The sequence below is a fragment of the Mesoplodon densirostris genome, chromosome 19 (genome assembly GCF_025265405.1).
Source record: "Mesoplodon densirostris isolate mMesDen1 chromosome 19, mMesDen1 primary haplotype, whole genome shotgun sequence".
NCBI lineage: Eukaryota > Metazoa > Chordata > Mammalia > Artiodactyla > Ziphiidae > Mesoplodon > Mesoplodon densirostris.
The window spans coordinates 722329-742702 of NC_082679.1; the positions used below are offsets into that span (position 1 = coordinate 722329).

The window sequence follows — 20374 nt, forward strand, 5'->3', positions numbered from 1 at the left end:
GATGAGGGAACATTGCAGGCGGAAGAAGCCCAGCACCCCACCCAGGACCAGATGGAACACTGCTGACTAGCTCGCCTTCGATCAGCTGGGCCCCCGCAGGCTTGGGTGTGCTCCTGGTTCCAGGAGCAAAACATTGCCCCATTGGGCAGCCCCTCACAAAACTCCAGGGGGCGCCACTCCCACGCACTGCTCACACATCCCTTTCCTTCCCATTTTGTGGGCTTTTAACTTTTGAAACCAGCTTTTCTTTCTCTTGGTGTCATGAAAGGAAAGGAATTCCTGCCTTTGGCTGTTCCCAGTGAGAAGACAGCAGGGATATTCTCTGCCACTAGAGCTGCAGCAGCTACGCTGCTGTATCAGGGGATCACCTTGCAGAGGTAAGAAGACTTGTCAGCCACCTGGACTATAGGAGCTGTTGCTATCCCCTGTGTGAGTAAACGTTAACCTCTAAGTAAAGTCTCTAATTCTGATTGATTGTCTTATCACCAATGTGGCCCTGATGATATACTTCTGAGAACGTTGACCCTGCTACCCAGCCCTGTATTCCAGGGAAACAGCAGCAGTAGAAGAAGCCTCTCTACCTTGTGCTCCTGGAAACTTCTTACTGCAAAGAACCACCCTTCCACACTTGACTTAGCTAAGACTCGCAGATAACCCCCTTGTTTATCTAGGATAAGACCAGACACTTTTCCATTCTTTGTCTCACACATGATTAACTGAGCTGTTTGACCCATTTGCCAGTTAGAACTTTTGTTGACCAAGTTTTAGTTAATCTTCTGTCCTTCCCACAGGACCGTGAACTTTGACATCAGCCTGGGCCAGCGTCAGAATGTTGACCAGTCCCTCCTTAACAACTCCTCCAGAAAATCAGCTGACAAAATTAAAAAAAAATTGCTTGATCAACTGCCCAATGCCTGTTCCTTTTAGCATCCCTGTAAAAGCAAAGCCTTTTTCTGCCTGACCTTTGAGATGCAGATCTTGTGGTCAGAGCTATTTTCATTTGACACCTGCAAGATCCCGAGAGTTCCCTTTGTTAAAGCCCCAGAAGACGGTGGTTGCCACAAGCCCCATGCCTGGGGTGGAATTACAGGCTTCTGCTAGATGTTCTATTTATTTATTTATTTGGCTGCGCAGGGTCTTAGTTACAGCATGCGGGATCTAGTTCCCCGACCAGGGATTGAACCTGGCCCCCCTGCATTGGGAGTGCGGAGTCTTAACCACAGGACCACCGGGGAAGCCCCTACATGTTTTATTTAAACAGAATTTTAAAGTCAGAGCATCACACCAACTTAATACCTAAGATGCACCTCGGGGTGGTGCAGAGTGAAACTGGCTGAGGGCTTCTTGTTGCTGAGGGCTTGATTTCAGTGAAAAACAAGATCCTATGGGCTTAGTGTAGGGAAGGATCTTTTAGACCCCCTACAAAGCCGGGAATGAAAGCCATTCTCTTAAGAAGTTTCATTGCTAGTGTCAGAAGAATGGTTGAGCAGGCATTCCCATCTTTGAGGCCCTCTGGTTACTGCATAATTCAAATGCACACTGCACATTAGGGAGGGAGAGAGGAGGTGCAAACAAACAGAGAATTTTATGTTTAATTTTTTTTCATCCTGCCTTAAAATATAAACTTTCTTTCATTAAGGGAAAGCAGCAAACACTGACCCCCAGGAAAACTACAGCCGGCTTATGGAATGAATCTCACTCTGGTTTCATGTCAGACACTCAAGTGAGATAGACTCAGGTGATGGGCAATGGGTTGAAGTTCTTCCTTCCTGAGACAGCCTGGGACCTGAAACCTGGGACCTAGGATCCTCTGCCGTGGGGCTGGCACCTGGACAAATGTCTCCTCGAGCAACAAAATGCAAAGAAACTATAAGGGACAAAACAGCTGCACGCATGTGCAGTTGGGGCAAATTATGGACAAGATACAAAAAGACCAAAAACCCAGCAAAAGCAGGGTGTTGGGAGCAAGAGCAGCGCACCGCACGTGCACCCTGCACACACCGCCACCAAGCGGGTGGGCAGACCACCTAAGCCACCCCTCTGGGCCAACCACTGGACTCACCCCTACCCTCACCCCATGGAAGGAACCAGCTGGCTCCCCGTCATGGAGCGAGAAAGGGCACCTGTTACTTGTTTTCGCTTCCTTGTGCTGCAGCATGAGTCCTAATAGACTTACCTGAATTTCTTAGCTGGCTTCTCAGCAGTTTCTATTGATTAAGGAAGCCAAGAACTCTGGGTGGTAACATTCCCATTTCTAGGTTTCCTGCATCACTGGTCACTCTCCCCAGGCTGGACACAGAAGGATGTAAGGACGTTCTGGGTAAACGGCACTAGTGAGTACAATGACTGGAGCATACATACCTTCTGTGCTGCCCAGGCACTTTCAATTCTGTGATGAGATTCTCCAGTGGATTTCAAGTCACCTCCTGAGAAACTACTGGGTCCTCAATGGTGACTCTCTGGGGAACCCGAGAATGATAGGAGTTGTGGCCGTCACACGCTTTTCTAGAAATCCTTCCCAGAAGCCAGGTAGCACTTAACTTCTTAGTTCCTTGTCCTTCTTCCTGATATCCTCAAAGGAGGTAAAAGGTCGACAGGATTCTATTTTTGTTCTGGACTTTTAAAATTTGTTGTTAAGTAATTATCACAGGAACATTTAAATATTTTTAAATGGGACAAATCAAATCAACTATTTATCCATTCCACTTTTATTCTCGCCCATGTACAAACATATTTTAATATGACAGTACAATCATGCACATCATGCATTTTTCACTTCACATCATAATTATGTCTTACAGAATCTGCATAAAACAGATTAGAAACTACACAAATGTCCCCAAATGGTAAAATATCTAAGTAAAAAAGAACACCGATATTACATTTCCATCAACTGTTTCAATCTCTGTACAAATACTGTAATCATCTGAGGAAACAATTTCCCCACCTCAGTGTTTATATTATTCATTTTCACGTTCTTGTTCCTTCTCAGATTTAGGCCTCAGTGCTATTAAGAACACTGACTAGTAGATCAGCTTTTGTAGGACTGTGTCATAAGAGCAGAGATTGACCATATGTCATTACACTAAAAACTGTTGTTTAACAGTTTTCTTCAAGAATGAGTTCTCTGATGTCCAACAAGGGGAGAGCACCATTTGAAAGCCTTTCTGCACTGATTACATTCATAAGGTTTCCTTCACTATGAATTCTTTGGTGTTCCATAAGTCAGATGGTCTGCTGAAGGCTGTTTCACAGTACATTCAAGTTTTTTGTTTTTTTAAAAAATTTATTTTATTATTTCTTTTTGGCTGTGTTGGGTCTTCGTTGCTGTGCACGGGCTTTTTCTCTAGTTACGGCTGGTGGGAGCTGCTCTTCGTTGAGTGTGCAGGCTTCTCATTGCGGTGGCTTCTCTTGTTGTGGAGCACAGGCTCTAGGCACGCGGGCTTCAGCAGTTGCAGCTTGTGGGCTCTAGAGCACAGGTTCAGTAGTTGTGGCGCACAGGCTTAGTTGCTCTGCGGTATGTGGGATCTTCCCAGACCAGGGCTCGTACCTGTGCCCCCTGCATTGGCAGGCAGATTCTTAACCACTGTGACACCAGGGAAGCCTCTATTTTTAAAATATTTATTTACTTGGCTGTGTTGGGTCTTAGTTGCAGCACACCAGATCTTTGTTGCCGGGAGTGGGCTTCTCTCCAGTTGTGGCGCTCAAGCTCTAGAGAGCGCAGGCTCAGTAGTTGCAGTGTGCAGGCTTAGCTGCCCCAAGGCATGCGGGATCTTAGTTCCCCAACCAGGAACTGAACCTGTGTCCCCTGCATTGGAAGGCAGATCCTTAACCACTGCACCACCAGGGAAGTCCCTCATGTGGTTTTTCACCCTTATGAATTTTCTGATTCACAGTAAGGTAAAAGCTCCGTCTGAAGATTTCCCACATTGATTACATTTATATGGATTCTCTCCAATATGGATCCTTTGATGTCCAATATGGTGACAGTTCCAGTGGAAAGACTTTTCACACTTATGGCATTCATGAGATTTCTCTCCTGTGTGAGTTCTCTGAAGAGTAACAAAGTGAGAACTCCAACTGAAGCATTTCCTGCACTGATTACAATCATAAGGCTTCTTTCTTTTCAATGTGAATTCTTTGATGTGAAATAAAGCCAGAGCTCTGCAGGAAACACTTCCTATATTAACTACATTCATAAGGCTTCTCTCCATTATTCTTTTTTTAAAATTTTATTTATTTATTTTTGGCTGCATTGTGCCTTTGTTGCTGCACGCAGGCTCTCTCTAGTTACAGTGAGCAGGGGCTACTCTTCGTTGCAGTGCGCGGGCTTCTCATTGAGGTGGCTTCTCTTCTTGCAGAGCATGGGCTCTAGGTGTGTGGGCTTCAGTAGTTCTGGCACTCAGGCTCAGTAGTTGTGGCTCGTGGGCTCTATAGAGAGCAGGCTTGGTAGTTGTGGCACATGGGCTTAGTTGCTCCACAGCATGTGGGATCTTCCCAGACCAGGACTCGAACCCATGTCCCCTGCATTGGCAGGCGGATTCTTAACCACTGCGCTACCAGGTAAGTGCCTCCATTATTCTTTCTTTGATACACATTAAAATCAAGGATGTGACTAAAAAACTTCCCACATTGAATACAACAGAACAGTTTTTCTTCAGTGTGAGTTTTCTGATGCCTAATTAGTTAAGACCTCCTGCTGAAAGCTCTCCCATATTCACATGCATGGAGTCTCTCTCTAGTACAAATTATGTAATGTCAACAAGTGGGGAGCACCAGGTGAAAGACTTCCCACATTGATTACATTATACAGTTTTTCTTAGGTATGAGTTCTTTAATGTGCAGCCAGATGAGAACTCCACTTAACAGATTTACCACAGTGGGCTTCCCTGGTGGCGCAGTGGTTAAGAATCCGCTGGTTGGCTTTCATTCAGTTCCAGCTCCAAAGGAACCATAATGGTGGCTGTTTCTATGTTCTGTGATCTAGGAATCTGGGGCAGCGGAAAGCCACATCTTACCTCGTGAATGGGACCCTTCTCCACTTTCTCCAGCTTTCAGCTGACTCATTGTAATTCTCCCAGTTACTATCCTCATCCATTTCCACAAGTTCAGCTGCCTCTGCCCCAGAGGATACATGTGCACCCTTTTCCACCAGACAAAAGTCTAAGTCCCAGGCTCACCAAAAAGTCTCAGCAGCCTACTCTTCCAGACTGTTGGAATTTCCTACGCAATCTCCATGTTTCTGTGAGAACAGAGAACCATTCCACACAATTCCAAGCCCCTAGTTCCTTGCGGTCTGCCAACCCTAGGCACAGTGCCTGCCCCCTCTCCCTTTCCCAGATCCAGTGCTTCCTGGAGGGATACACCATCCCTTTGGGTACAGTATCCATTAGTGGAAACTTTCATATCATGTACACCCCCTGCTATTACTGCAGAAGCAAATTACCACAAACCCAGTGGCTTGAACAATACAGATTTATTATTTTACCCTCTGGAGATCAGAAGTCTATCACTGGGCTAAAATCAAGGTGTTGCCAGTACTAGGGAATGAATCCATTTCCTTGCCTTTTCCAGCTTCTAGAGGCCCCTCATATTCCTTTGTTTATGGTCCTGCGTCACTCAAATCTCTGCTTCTGTCACCATATCTTCTTTTCTTACTCAGATCCTCCTGTCTCCCTCCTGTAACGACCCTTGTGATGTTACTGGGTCCACTGGGATGATCCAGGATTATCTCCCTGTTTCAAAATCCTAATGTAATCACATCTGCAAAGTCGCTTTGGCCACGTGAGGTACCATATTCACAGGTTCCAGGTATTAGCAGTGAACATCTTTGGGGGCCATCATTCTGCCACTCACAACCCTGCACCCAGGATATTCAGACACATTCTGAGCCCTGATGGCAAATTTATGACTGAAATCCTGGGTGGTACCCGTGTGAATTACGTGGGGCTGGGGAAAGATTAGGAGCCACCAGTTTATTTACTTATTTGGCTGCACCAGGTCTTTTTTTTTTTTTTTTTTTTTTTTTTTGCCGTACGCGGGCCTCTTCCGCCGCGGAGCACAGGCTCCGGACGCGCAGGCTCAGCGGCCAGGGCTCACGGGCCTAGCCGCTCCACGGCATGTGGGATCCTCTCGGACCGGGGCATGAACCCGCGTCCCCTACATCAGCAGACAGACTCCCAACCACTGCGCCACCAGGGAAGCCCTGCACCAGGTCTTAGTTGCAGCACGCAGGATCTTCATTGTGGCATGCAGGATCTTTAGTTGTGGCATGGGGGATCTTTTAGCTGTGGCATGCAAACTCTTAGTTGCGGCACGCATGTGGGATCTCGTTCCCTGACCAGGGATCGAACCCAGGCCTCCTGCATTGGGAGTGTGGAGTCCTAACCACTGGACCAGCAGGGAAGTCGCATGTATATTCAAATCCTGCATCATTTCATCCTACGTTAAGGAAAGTGGAAACTCTTCCATTCACCTCAGAGGTGAGTTTCTCTGACCTTCTGAAGAAGTCAACTTATGATATTAAGTTATCCATAGCCTTAAATCTTTCCTAACTCAGCATTTATTACCTTCAGGTTTTTTCTAGTGAGAGTGGTGAGTACAGAGGCTCCTGCCGTGAGACTAGGGCATTGCTAGCCCTCCTGGTGGCACCATCCACCATTCCCTTGGTTGGTCACCCTCCAGCTCATCATCCAGGCTCCTCATATAATCCTGACAGATGTCCATCCATCTGAAGGAGGTTCGTGCAACCACCTGCCCTGCCACCTGCTGATCATGCTCCCAGAGCACTTCCTTCACTGCCTTGGCCCCCACTCCCCTTATCTACCCCAGCACAACTTCCCAGGTCTACCCAGGGCCCACCCCTTTCGTTTTAACATTGCTTCTTTTAATCAAGTCATTAGTGAAAAGACGTTTAATCAAATAGGTGGGAAAAAACACACAGAGATCCTACCACAGAAATATATAGTTTATTTATCTATGGTCTCTTTCAATCCTTGTCCATATGCATAAATACTTTACCACAAATATAATATCAGTGCACAGACTTTTTGGTACCTGGCTTTTTAAACTTAGATTATAAGCATTTTCAGGTTTCACTAATATCAGTTTTAACAACCAATGAACAAATTAAAATGGCAAATCAACTAAGTGAAAAATTAAATGTTTTTCCAACTGATGTATTCATTAGCGATACTCCCCACTGCTTTTCTTACTGACTTACGTGCAGGGCGGTCTCCCTGGTCATCCTTTGGTCTTGAGAACTTCATCACTCAAGGCTTTCCACGTTCAGTCCCGAATCTCAACCAGGCTTGCTCATGTGACACTGCAGGATCAGGCTTCAAAGGCGATGTCTCTTCACCTGGCTTGAGGGCTACGAGGTAGGCTGTTTCTTCTTGCATTTCACCCCGCTGTGCGTTTTCTGATGCCCTATCAGGTGCGAGCTCTGGGTGAAGGCCTTTCCGCACTTGTTACAGGTGTAGGGGCGCTCGCCGGTGTGAGTCCTCTGATGCCTGATGAGATGGGAGCTCTGGCGGAAGGCTTTGCCACAGTCCTGACATGGGTAGGGCTTGGCCCCGGTGTGAGTCCGCAGGTGTTGGGAGATGGCCGAGCGGTCGTTGAAAGTCCTTCCACACTCGTGACACTCGAAGGGTCTCTCCCCAGTGTGAACCCTCTGATGCTGCGTGAGGGAGGAGCTCTGCACGAATGCCTTCCCACAGTCCGGACACACGTAGGGCTTCTCTCCCGTGTGGATCTTTTTATGCACGGAGAAGTACCTGGGGTTCCGGAAGGTTTTCCCACATTCGCTGCATCGGCACACCTGACTCCCTTTGTGAATTCGCGTAAACGTGATCTGCTGAGTGCTCCGGGGTAAGGCCCTCCCACAGCTCCCGCTCTCCTGGTCCTTTGCCCTGCTGCAGCTCTTCTGATGAAGTTTTACACAGGGGTTGTGTGTCATCTTTTTGACCCTGGGGTCACGCTTGCGCAAGCGTTTTCTAGAAATGATCTTCTGAAGGGAGATGTGGCTTGTGGCGGGACCTGTGCTTGCCTGGGGTTTGGGGCTTTCACCGGGTGGCTTCTGAGGGAGGGTTTTTTCCTGAGTGAGCACTACTGGTTTCAGCGCTGTGTCCGAGACCTCCGGGGCCCCAGCCTGCAAGGTGTCTCCTGAGGTAGAGGGCTGGGCGTCATCCCTCGAGAATTCCTCCACTTTCAGGTGGCAGGCTGGCTCTTCCTCGGGCGTGTTGGGGTTTGGAGTTAACTGTTTGCTTTCCAGAGTAGTCTCCCACCCTGAAAGAAACACAAAGGTACAGATACTGTAAACAGAAAGTGCTAAAACGGGTCGACAGTACAACATAATTCAATATCCAGAAGCTGTGTTTTCCCCCAAGTACAGTCATGCACCCTGGGGAGGGAGACTGAAAGCAGTGAAGCAGCAAAGAGCGGCACACCGAGCTTGGGCGAGGGCTGCGAGCGTCTCCCAGCTCTCAGAGTCCCTGTTCTCATTCACCCTCAGGGTGGACAGCAAATCAGTCCTTCACTGGACCTGAGGCTGCCTCTGTTCATACGAGTCCCACCCCTCCAGATGTACAGTGTCAGCTAAAGGCCCTGGACAGTGCAGGGGACTCGAGGGCATGTCCAGGGCCCAGAAAGTGTGTAAGCCCAGACTCAGAGCCCCCATGGCATCCCAGTCCCGGAAGCGTGGAGGGGCCTTACCCACAGAGACCAGGTGTCCAAAGGTCTCCAGCATCACGTCGTGGTACTCGGTCCTCTGTGTCGGGTCCAGCAGCCCCCACTCCTCCCTGCTGAAGTCCACAGCCACGTCCAGGAAGGTCACCGGTTCCTGCAATGTCACACACCTTGTATTTCAGCAGGAGGGTCAGGGAGTCCTTGATGGGGACAGAAGAGAGGCTGGTGGGGACATTCCGACAGAGCTCGCTGTGCTGGGGATGCCCCAGCTTTGGGGGTTTGCTTGGAAACACTGACTGGGGCCTGTAGAAGGTCCAATGGGTCTGTTCTCACAAAACCAGAGTCTGGGGCCCAGGCTGGAGGAAGAGCCCTACTTCGCAAGGAACTACAAAGTGCCACAAACAAACTGCCTCTACCCTTTGCCCATGACTTCCCGCCGGAGACCAACCCTCGGGCCAGCCTTGCACCTCCCTGGGCATGCCCCATTCTGGAACAGCCCCTCCCCATGGGGACAGGGGTTGCCTGGGGGTGGGGTGGCTGCCTGGGCCGCACCATGATGAGTCCTTTGCGAGGAGCTGACCAGCACTCTGGGAGGAAGAGGCTTCCCACCGCCCTCTGTCTGGATCTGGGAGGCATTTTGCCCAAAAGGCGCAGAGCCTGCTTGAGAAGGAAGAGGCTGGAGCCCCTGAATACAGCTGTGCCTGAAGCCTGCACCAGACCACTCACTACATGAGAGCTGATAAATTCACTCCTATGCTCAAGCCAGATGTAAGCCCCGACCAAGATCACACAGACACCATCACTGGCTGCGCTCTAAGCCTCAACAGTCAGCAAGACAGGGCCAGTCCTATTTCGTCTACACCCCAGCTCTGACTATTCTGAAGCAAATCCCAGGCTTTGTTTCAGTTATAAACACCCAGCTCTGCGTTTCTGAGGGATGAAGCCTCTTTTGTTCTAACTGGGATCCAGCCTTGATCTGGACGCCTGGGCCCTCCCCCTCCTCCCTCCAGACTTCCTGACTCCTGGTCACTGGGCCCTGTCATGGTCTCCAATGACACCACAGTCACCGGAGGGCAGGCCTGCCCTCCACACTCAGCAACTCTGAAAGGCCTGCCCGTGGAGGCCTGCAGGGGGTGCTGGGACCAGAGAAGGAAAGGGTGACACTCCCCACTCACCTCAGGCAGTGCCTTCGCCAGCCTGGTGGCCACGTCCTCCTCCTGCTGAGCTGTGGTCTGGAGAGAGCTGGTGGGGCCCTGGGTGGGCGGTGCTGGGAAAAGATGGCAGCGCGGGGTTAGGTGGGGCAAGGACAGCCCACGTCTGTCTCCGGGACCCATAGCTTATTGTGCCCCCCATTCTTCTCCCAAAGCCTGTGCCCACATCCCCATGTGTGTGACCAAAGGGCGCCACTGTCCCCACCGCGGGTCCCACCCACTCGCCCTCCAAGGACTGTTCCGGACCCATCCCTCCACCGAAGTAGCTGCCTCACCGCCATGCTCACCTCAGCAGCTGGCCTCACACCTTCTCCTCGGAGACAAAGACCCCATTTCTGGCCTCCATGCCCTCCAGCCCTTCATCCTTCTTTCCTGTTACCCCACGGAGTGGGGAGCTTCCCCTGGCCCCAGGACCAGACTCATTCCCCCAAACTCATCTCGATGCAAATTTTACCAAGTTTCTTCCACCTCAGAAAACAGCTGTGCCTGGCTTTATGGCCCCTCTTGACCATGGCTCTTTGATGTCTGACTTTCCCTATGTATCCCCACATGGTCCTTGGGCTTCTATAATGATGATGCCACCCCACTATCAAGGGGGACACACGATGTGACCCAGGCTGGCCCACCAGGCCGTTGCTTCCTCCTGGCCAAAATGATTGGATCAGGGATGAACATGGGCCCCCCAGCCAGCCAATCAGAGCCAAAGGAGCATCTGTTGGAACATTTAGGAAAGAGAAATTCCATCCTGGGAGCCCCTGCATGGAAACAGTGCCTGTGAGTGAAGCCATCAGAGGCCAGCAGAAGTATGATATAGCAGAGAGGACGGGTCCTGAAGACGAGTGGAGCTGCTGGGTCTAGCCATGCCTGAAGCTGCATCACCGTTAGACTTTTTCAATATATTGTCCTTCTCCCTTGGGCCACTCTGTGTAAGGCTTGTGGCAGTCATGCCCAAGAGGTTCAATGGACATGCTGACCACAAACGCAGGACTCATAGGTTCCCTGGAAGGCCTCTTTCGTCGTCCCCTGTAACACTAACTGGTTTCATTCACCCCGTTCGAGCCCTGGTCTGGGAAGATCCCACATGCCGCGGAGCGACTAGGCCCGTGAGCCACAACTGCTGAGCCTGTGCGTCTGGAGCTTGTGCTCCGCAGCAAGAGAGGCCACGATAGTGAGAGGCCCGCGCACTGCGATGAGGAGTGGCCCCCACTCGCCGCAACTGGGGAAAGCCCTCACACAGAAACGAAGACCCAACACAGCAAAAATGGATAAATAAATAAATAAATAAATAAATAAAAAAGACTATGCGCTCCCAATGCAGGGGGCTCGGGTTCGATCCCTGGTCAGGGAACTAGATCCCACATGCATGCCACGGCTAAGAGTTGGCATGCTGTCACTAAGGGGCCCGCCTGCCGCAAGTAAGGAGCCCGCGAGCGGCAATTAAGGAGCCAACGTGCCGCAACTAAGCCCCAGTGTAACCAAATAGTAAAATAAATAAATAAATATTTAAAAAAAAAGAGAAGGCGTACCAGAAATACAAAACCTCTGTGACTGATACTGATATGGCAGCGATCCCAGAGGGATGAAAATGAAGCACATTATCTGCTGGCTTCCATCAGAAATGTGTGGAGGGCTCATTAAAGAAGGCAGTGCCAGGGCTTCCGTGGTGGCACAGTGGTTGAGAGTCCGCCTGCCGATGCAGGGGACACGAGTTGGTGCCCCGGTCCGGGAAGATCCCACATGCTGCGGAGCGGCTGGGCCCGTAAGCCATGGCCGCTGAGCCTGCACGTCCGGAGCCTGTGCTCCGCAACGGGAGAGGCCACAACGGTGAGAGGCCCGCGTACCGCAAAAAAAAAAAAAAAAAAAAAAAAAAAGAACGCAGTGCCAGGCCTCACCCAAGGGTTTCAGCAGCTCTGACGTGGGGCCTGAGACCTTCCGTTTCCACAAAAGGGTCCAGAGAGAAGGCCATTCTCAGAGCCTTGGCCCAGGGGTGGTGACAGGTACGTCAGCAAGCACGTGTCTAAAGCTCTGATTCCTGGGCCTCCCTGGTGGCGCAAGTGGTTGAGAGTCCGCCTGCCGATGCAGGGGATACGGGTTCGTGCCCCGGTCTGGGAGGATCCCATATGCCGCGGAGCGGCTGGGCCCGTGAGCCATGGCCGCTGGGCCTGCGCATCCGGAGCCTGTGCTCCGCAACGGGAGAGGCCACAACAGTGAGAGGCCCACATACCGCAAAAAAAAAAAAAGAAAAAAAAAAAAAGATAAAGCTCTGATCCCTGAACTGGGGTTGGGGGAGCGGGGGGAGCAGATGCCCCTGGTGTAGCTGGAGTGGGCACCAGCCTTCCCCTCCCCCGCGGAAGCCCGGGGTTCCCTCGCCCCCTCCCTGCGGAACGCCGTCACAGGAGCTGCCACCTCCCCACCCGTCCCCTGCGCTCACCGTCCTCCTCAGAGATCCAGGCCACATCTTCCACCAGGGCCACCGCCTCCTGGCAGCCCACCGGGTGCTGCGACTCCACCCACACCCGGAGCTTCCCGGGCAGCGCGCCCAGGAACTGCTCCAGCACCAGCAGCTCCAGCATCTGCTCCCTGGAGTGCGCCTCGGGCCGCAGCCACTGGCGGCACAGCTCCCGGAGCCGGGCCAGCGCCTCGCGGGGACCCGCCACCTCCTCAAAGCGGAACCCCCGGAACCTCTGGCGAGCGGTCTCAGGGTCAGTGAGATGCTTATCCAGATGTTGAGTGGGCTCCCTGAGGATGTCTGAGCTCAGGCCCTCATCTTCAGCATAGAGGGCGCGGATCTGGGCGTTCCGGGGAAGAGCCACCTCCTCGTTCAGTGTGAGGATTTCAACAACCTCGATCTTCATCAGGGGATTCCCAGCAGGAAAAGGATGGAACTGAGGGCCCAACGGAGCCTCAGGACACTCTGTAAGTCAAAAGCAGAGCAAGACAGATGGCCAAAAAATGCATGAAAAGGTGAGCAACATCGTTAACCACCAGGAAAATGCAAGTCAAAACCACTGTGAAATACAACTTCATACTCTCTAGGATGGCTATGATCAAAGATGGGTGGTAACAACTGTTGGTGAGGATGTGGAAAAACTGGAACCCTCGTACGGTGTCAGCAGGAATACAGACTGCTACGCTACTTTGCAAAACAGTCTGACAGCTCCTCCAAAAGTTAAACACAGAGTTGTATCATGATCTGGGAGTTTCAGTCGAAGAGAATTGAAACCATGTGTCAACACAAAAACTTGTACAAGAATGTTCACAGCAGCATTATTCATAATTGCCAAAAAGGGAAAACAACTCAAATGTCCATCAAACGATAAATGGACAAACAAAATATGGTCTAGCTATACAGCATGGATGAACCTTGACTACATTATGCTAAGTGAAAGAAGCCAGACACAAAAGGCCCCATACTGTATAATTCCATTTATATGAAATGCCCAAAATAGGCAAATATATAGAGACAGAAAGCAGATGAGGGGTTTCCAGGAGATGGGGGAATTGAAGGGCTTTAGGGTGATGGCTAATGGATACAGGGTTTCTTCTTTGGGATGTAGAAACTGTTTTGAAGTTAGATCATACTGATGGTTGCACAGCCTTGTGAACATAGTAAAAACCACTGAATTGTATACATTCAAAGGGTAAACTTTATGGTATATAAATTATATCTCAACATAGAAGGAAAAAAAAGACCAAGAGATAACAAGAATTGGTATGCTGTATATGCCTGCAGCCATGAGGGGAATAGAACCTGATCCCACCTCCATGGGGGCCAAGAACAAGGATGTCTGGGAAAGGCAGGGACGCTGGGTCTTGTCATAGAGTCCACAGAGCATTTGCTGAACACAACTCCAGGATGGTCCTGAAATGCTAAGGAAAGCTCTCTGTAACTCCAAGAAGAAATGCTAATTCTAAATGACTTAGAGGTTTAAAAAAATAAAGAAAAGTAAATAACACAGACTATGATTTATTTTTGGTTAGATTTCTGTTTTATAGAGTTTTCTTTTTGACCCCAAGCCAACAATCTCCAATCAGAACCTTCTCCTTTTTCCCACTATGAATCTTCCCCCTCCCAGCCTGCCTTAGTCTCTACCAAACATAAGGGACGGTGGCTGCCCCCTTGCTAGGCTGGGCTCTGAGTAAGCAGCCTCTGCATGTCCTCCTCTGAGTGGTCTTTATTTCCACAACACTCACTTCCTAGCAATGTGGTAAATGATGAAATAAAACTGGAAGACGCAGGTAGTGTTAAAACACAGGTCAAGAAAATTGTGAAAGATTTCCATGTAAGCATTAAAAAAATTAATACACTGGTTTTAGGGGGATTATGACAACATAGGAATGTTCCTGTCACATGAAGTAAGAAGCAGAACAGGAAATTACTATTGAATGAGTCCTCCTAAAACCGATTCCCCTGCCGAGTTTATGATTAACCTCTGTTATCCAAAACTTTATCCCCTTTCTTGTCCCTGCTGACCTCAATCCTGTGCTAACTGAACATCAATCAACCAGTGTCAGATGACCAATACTGCTGTGATTGATAATATCATTAAAGTACAAATTCAAGTTGTCTCTTCACGGTAATATGAGCTAACAGATCCTGGAACCATGGACCACCTGGCCAGACAATCCTAAACCAGAGACATGATGACTTCTGAAACCACGATTAAGTAATGTCACAAAACGATGATTAACCCTAGCCTCTCAGTTCTTCCTTTAAAACACTCCTAAGTCAAAGACCAAGTTGGAGTGGATCTGAGACTTGTCTCCACGCAATAACCTCTTACTTTGCTGCAAACTCCTGCTGTCAGAATTTGGCTTTCTATGCCTGGAGCACAGGAGCAACTTTGCTCACACTACTGCGGAGTAATTGCAATTGCGTTAAAAAAAAAAAAAAAAAAAAAAAAAGACTCAGGAAGCGATTAGGAGCAGCGGCTCCCTGCATACGCTGCCTCTGTGCTTTTCCTCGCCGTCTGCGGCCTCCCAAGCACCTGTCACATCGGCCACCGGGCGCACTTATCAGACAGCGTTGGCTACTGAGGAGCTGGCTTTGGCAGAGTCCGCGGAGCGCGCCCGGCCCCTCCTCCGAAGGGTGAAGCAGTAAAAGGCCCATGCCCCACCCCGCCCACCCTGAAGCCTCACTCGCTCCTCTCAGAGCTCCAGGAGCGCGGGGCCGCGATTTCCGGCCTGGACGGAAGTGCGTCAGGCACCCTCCTCACTACAATTCCCAGGAGCCTCCACGCCTCGGACTTCCGGCCCCGCCATGTTGAGGGTTTGGGTTCGCCTGAGGCCCTTGGCAGGATGGCGGCCGGTCGGCTACTGGTGGGGCTTTCGCCTCTGGCCTCCACTCGCGTTCTCTCTCCCGGCCTCCCCGGCGACAGTGGACGCGTCCTGGGGCGACGCCGGCGGAGCCTCCACACACACCTATCCGAGCTGCAGGTCTTCCCCGTTGGGTGACGCGGGGTGAGGGAGCGCGGCCGCTTTCCCCGCGAGCAACGAGCACCCGGATTCCCCACCCACTTTCCTCCCCCTCCCCCACACTCTTCCCCTGTCTCCTTACGGCTTTGTCTTCCCTTCTCGGAATTTCCGGACTACACACTTCGGGTCGGCGGCGGCGTCCGTTGCTGGCGCGCTATCCGAGGAGTGAGTCAGCTCGGGGTCAGGAGTCGCCCAGTGCCGGGTGGGGCCGCCCCGCCACCCCAGACTGGCCTTGGGCGCTCCAGGGTTGAAAAACAGGTCCTGGGCCATACTATGACTTACCGGCCGCTGCCAGTCACTTCTTTCCTACGTTTAAAGTGAGTTTTTCCTTGATAAAAATCATGACAGGCATTTGATCTCCCATTTCTAACCTCTTCCCCCCACTTCCTCCCAAATAAGGTTTTGAGTTCGTTTCATCGGGAGGCTTGCCCGCCCAATTCATATCTGCGTTATCTTGAGCATTTAGTTCCCTTCCTGTTCCTTAGGATTTCTGGAGGGTTATCTCCACCCACCCCCACCCCCACCCCCGCAACCCGGTCATTCTTGATTTGAAAGCTTAGTTCACTTTTCTTTCACTTACAGCTCTTAACAGCTCTTAAGGCTTCGTTGGAATTTCTGAGGATAACTTGGGAAGCCAGGGATAGGAGTTTATACCAGCATCTCAGCAACACTGGCCTGAGAAGCAGCCCCCACAAGGGGTGGGCGTGGGGCTCCCTAGCGGCTCCGTGCTGGGCCACAGGCACCATTTTGAGCAATAATCATGCATGCATGACACTTAAGAAAAAACTTAAGTCTCCGTATTGCTTCACAGCTTTTTAACATCTGAAATTTCCGTTTTGTACTCCTTGGTTAATCAGAGGAATTTTTATTTCATGCTTTGTCCTTTAAAAAAACCACGTTGGGTTCTTTTTATTCTACTTCATCCCCTCCATCCCCAGCCCTTCTCCTTTAATCTTGATCATGTATTTACTTCCTCCTCTTATCCTCGGGGGCACCAGGGTGTTTTCTTAGAATCTTGCATTGAACGCTCACTTAAAGTGTTAACTGTTTTAAACTGTAGAGCCTGTCTGGGTTTGGATGCCAGGAACTCTGCCGATGTTTTTGGTGCTGAGAGTCCAGTGTATCCGCCCTCTCCCTGCTGTAGCAGCCCTTCAGGCGGACACTGGTTCTGCAGTTGTCATAAAGCACCTACAGGGTACTCTGCAGTATGTGAGATGGCCACAAGCCTCTAAACCCATGCGTAAATGTCATCCTAGGCTCCTCAGTCCTCTAACCCTCTCATCTCTTGGACCACTCCCCCAAACCTCTAAGGTAATCCTCACGGCATTCGCCCCACTTGACAGCTGTGTTTAACAGCTAACAAGGCTGAAACTGGATCTCCACCTCACTGAGGCGGGGCTGACTGACCCGCCCACTTACCCACCCACCTGCCTGGGGCTGCATAAAATCATCCCTATCAGCTGCAGCTCCAAGTACTGGCTTTCAACCCACCAGCTGAATAACCCTGGGGGGAATTTGGGCAATTTAGTCCCCTCCCCCCAACTTCCTATCTAGCTAGGGGGCTATTACACAAATTCACGGAGCCTTTGGGCAAGGGTCTTAATTCTTCTGGGCCTCAGTTTCCCCTAAGCCCTAAGTGATGAGGGACCCAAAGCCAGTACTGCATGAACAATGGTAAAGGCTGATGGGAGCCGCTGTTCTCTTCTTCTAATTACCGTTTTCTTCTCTCATGTTCTCTCTGCTGCCCCCTTTCCAGGTAAGCTGTCTCCTTCATAGTGCCCACTTTCCTAGCGAACGCGGACTGATGAACCAGGTACACTAGGGCTCCCAGTCCACAAATATAATAGTAACTAATTACAGTGATCTTTTACCAGCTTGTTGGGGGGCAGGGTCAGCTCCCCTCATCCCTCTTGCATACTCCCCTGTCCCTCTTCCTCCTTGTCCAGGATGCCCCCAGCTCTCACCCTTTCTCCTTCTTTCCCCATCACTCTCTTCAGCTCTGCTGGGCACCCTGCTATCTCGCCTTCTAAACGTGTCTCCCCCACTGCACTGCTAAGGCTGCTAACTGGGTCTCGTGCATTGGAAACCCCTAGGCCAGACCCAGAGGAGGATCTGCCAAAGCCACTTACGGCGATCTTTACATCAGTCAGTCTTTGAATCAGTAACAGTAGCTACCATTTCATGAAGGCCCCCCAGGACCTGGGCTTTTACACCACCACAGCCCCACTATGCAATAGCGTCCAACCTTTACACAAAAGAAGTCCACGCTGGGAGAGGATAGGAACCTGCCCAAGGCCACACACTGGGGAAGGGAGCAGCTGGGATCCAAACCCTCTTCTTTTATGCCCTTTACACCAAAGAGGGCTTCACACAGCAACTATCTTACTTTTCCTCAAACGTGCCCCAATGTGTCTTACCCAGAAGTCATTGCACTTGCCTGATAGTCTCTCCTAGCATCTCCACCTTGATCTCCTTCCCCATCCAGCTCTCAGCTCTGATGTCATCCCAGAGCTATCTTCCCGCCCAGTTCTAAACTAGTATTGCTCACCCATGCTTCCCCACTCCCCGATAGATATCCTGTTGTTTCATTTTTCTTCATAGCACTGATTGCCACCTTAAAGTATCTGACTCACTAATTTCTCTCTCCACCTCCTCTAGAACAGCACTGCCCAGTGGAACTTTCTTTGGTGAAGGAAGTGTTCTAGATCTGCACTGTCCAACACAGTAGCCATTAGCTGCAGGTGACCAGTGAACATTTGAAAGACGGCCAGTGTGACTGAGGAACTGACTGGTAAGTTCATTTTAGTCGGTTTATGTTTCATCAGCCACACGTGCTAGTGGCTACTCTGGAATGAATGTAAGCCCAGTGAGCCGGGGCCTCTCCACCCTGTTCATCGTGGTGACCCACCCCTATAACAGTACTTGGCATTTTGGCAGGTGCTCAAGCAGTATTTGTTGACACAACACAGCTACTAAGTGCCTTGGTGAACGGTTCACCAAGACATTTGGGCCTTTTAGCCTTATGTCTGGATTTACCCATATTTCAAATTTCAGGAAATCTCACTGGCACTGTGAGTGTCCCCTCTGAAGTTATCATGGGAGGATGGCTGTTTCTACAAAGTTCCCATCTTTTACTTAGGAGCCTAAGCAGGCCATGGGGTAGGAGGACACTTGGTTTGCACCCCACCTGCTTCTTCCCAGACCAGCCAGGTCAGGGACTTGCATTCATGCTCCCACAGCAGCACTTCTGTGGAGGACTTATAGGACTTAAGAAAGGGACTTCACACACTTCTAGCCTTTGTAAGCCCTCAAAAGAAGTCAATGCTTTTACAGTACTTACTTAAGTCTTGCATGGCATTCTGAGCAGGCTCTATTAACAATTTATTGAGCCTGCTCATTAACAATTTATTCTTAGGTTCCATTTCAAAAAAGTATCACTCACAAAATCTTTCTTCTATCTGTGTTAAATTGGTTATTCCTGGTATAAGCCAGAGCTATTAGCTTCTGTAATTTGCAATCTGTTGCAACTGCTCAACTCTTATAACTATTTCAGAGGATTAGCTTTTTTTTAAAAAAGGTGTTAATTGTTACAAGCTACAAGTATTTCCTCTTTTTCAACATTTTTCTCATTTTGTGCTTTGGTGAGAAGGATGCTATGTATACATTGCAAAAGAACCTGTTAACATAGCACCCTGTGTTGTCACTGAGTAGCTCATGTTCCATGGAAACTGTCTTTTAACAGGAAGCTGGAAAATATTCACTGCCCAGGTCAATATAGAAACACAACTAACTGGCCACTTTGTTCTAAGAAAAAGTTGGTTTTAACATTTCTCCTGGGACCAATTTTGCCAACTTTACACTTTTCCAGAAATCTTTCCATCTTATTGTTGGTTCATTCCTGTACTCAACAGATAATTACTGAGCACCTACGTTGTGGCAGGAACTGGTGACATAGCAGGAAGAAGACAGTCGTTTCCATTTTATAAGCATAGTTACCGGCAGCACCTCTAAAAATGGAAAGTCACCCTCCCACCCAGTTTCCTTCTTGGGAGACAGTTACATCCTATCAGTTTCTATGTTCTCCCAACGATAACCAATTGACACATTCATACTTGGTGTGTGTTTGTGTGTATGTTTTTAAGGAAAAAAAACCCATGTACATCTATATATATATATATATATATATGTGAAGATACATATGTTAAAAGATACATATTTTAAGAAATATATATTCCTTGGAGATTGTTTCATATCAGTACATAGAGCTGGCTTATTCTTTATGACAGTTGGGTAAAGTACTATAATGAGAACTACATGTATTGCTGAATATCTGAATAGAGTTTCTTTTCCCTGTATAGGTTTTTAGCTTGCCTTTTATTTATTCTGTCTATCCAGAAAATGGGCTTTTTTTCTTCTTCATTTCTGACTCATTTATTCCTGCTTTTATCTTATTTTCCCTCAGGACTTTTGGAAGTATTTTTTTGCCAAAAAAGGTTTGAGTCAAATGCTTAGTTCATTTATTTTCCTTCTTATTCAATTAACAGTTAAAGCACTTCAGGCTTTGAAATTACTCCAGGGACTGTATCTGGACACCAGAGAGAGTGGTCCCCAGATAAAAGGATTAAGATTACATGGTCCTAGAGAACACATAGGTAACAGAGAACATAAAGTATTCTTGAATAAAGACTGCACAGTATGTGACCACACCCTGATAGGCTGGATTCCTGCCAAAACATGTTTGATGGTCACTCAAGATTCTAGACTTTTGCTCCGTCCCCAAGGATGTGACCCTCTCAAAGTTCTTTGTAGCAGTATCTTAAGATTTCCCTTTATCATCCCTTACCCACTGTCTTGTCTCAGAGCCTGGCCTAGTCTTCAGAGTCTCCTCTTTGAAGATTCCCTCTTGTCTCTTGAAAATTTTCCAACCATTTATTCTCTCAACAGTTTCCTGAGCTAGAAAGTCAGTCATTGTCCTAGCAACTGGGGACTTACAAGGGACACTG

At 49.3% G+C, this 20374-nt stretch overlaps 1 protein-coding gene across 2 annotated transcripts in view; it reads right to left on the reverse strand.

Annotated features, from left to right (window-relative positions):
- LOC132480131 (neurotrophin receptor-interacting factor homolog) overlaps positions 1-20374 on the reverse strand; it is a 69573-nt gene that overhangs the window by 40622 nt on the left and 8577 nt on the right. Inside the window, exons 5-9 of one of the 2 annotated variants that reach the window (XM_060084036.1) lie at positions 12328-12810; positions 9861-9952; positions 8713-8839; positions 7534-8286; positions 6799-6812 (exon numbers count right to left, since the gene is read on the reverse strand). In XM_060084036.1, coding sequence (XP_059940019.1) covers positions 6799-6812; positions 7534-8286; positions 8713-8839; positions 9861-9952; positions 12328-12810 — 1469 coding nt within the window. Of the gene's footprint in view, positions 1-6798; positions 6813-6946; positions 8287-8712; positions 8840-9860; positions 9953-12327; positions 12811-20374 lie in introns of those variants that run through there. The other variant, XM_060084039.1, reaches the window with a different exon arrangement.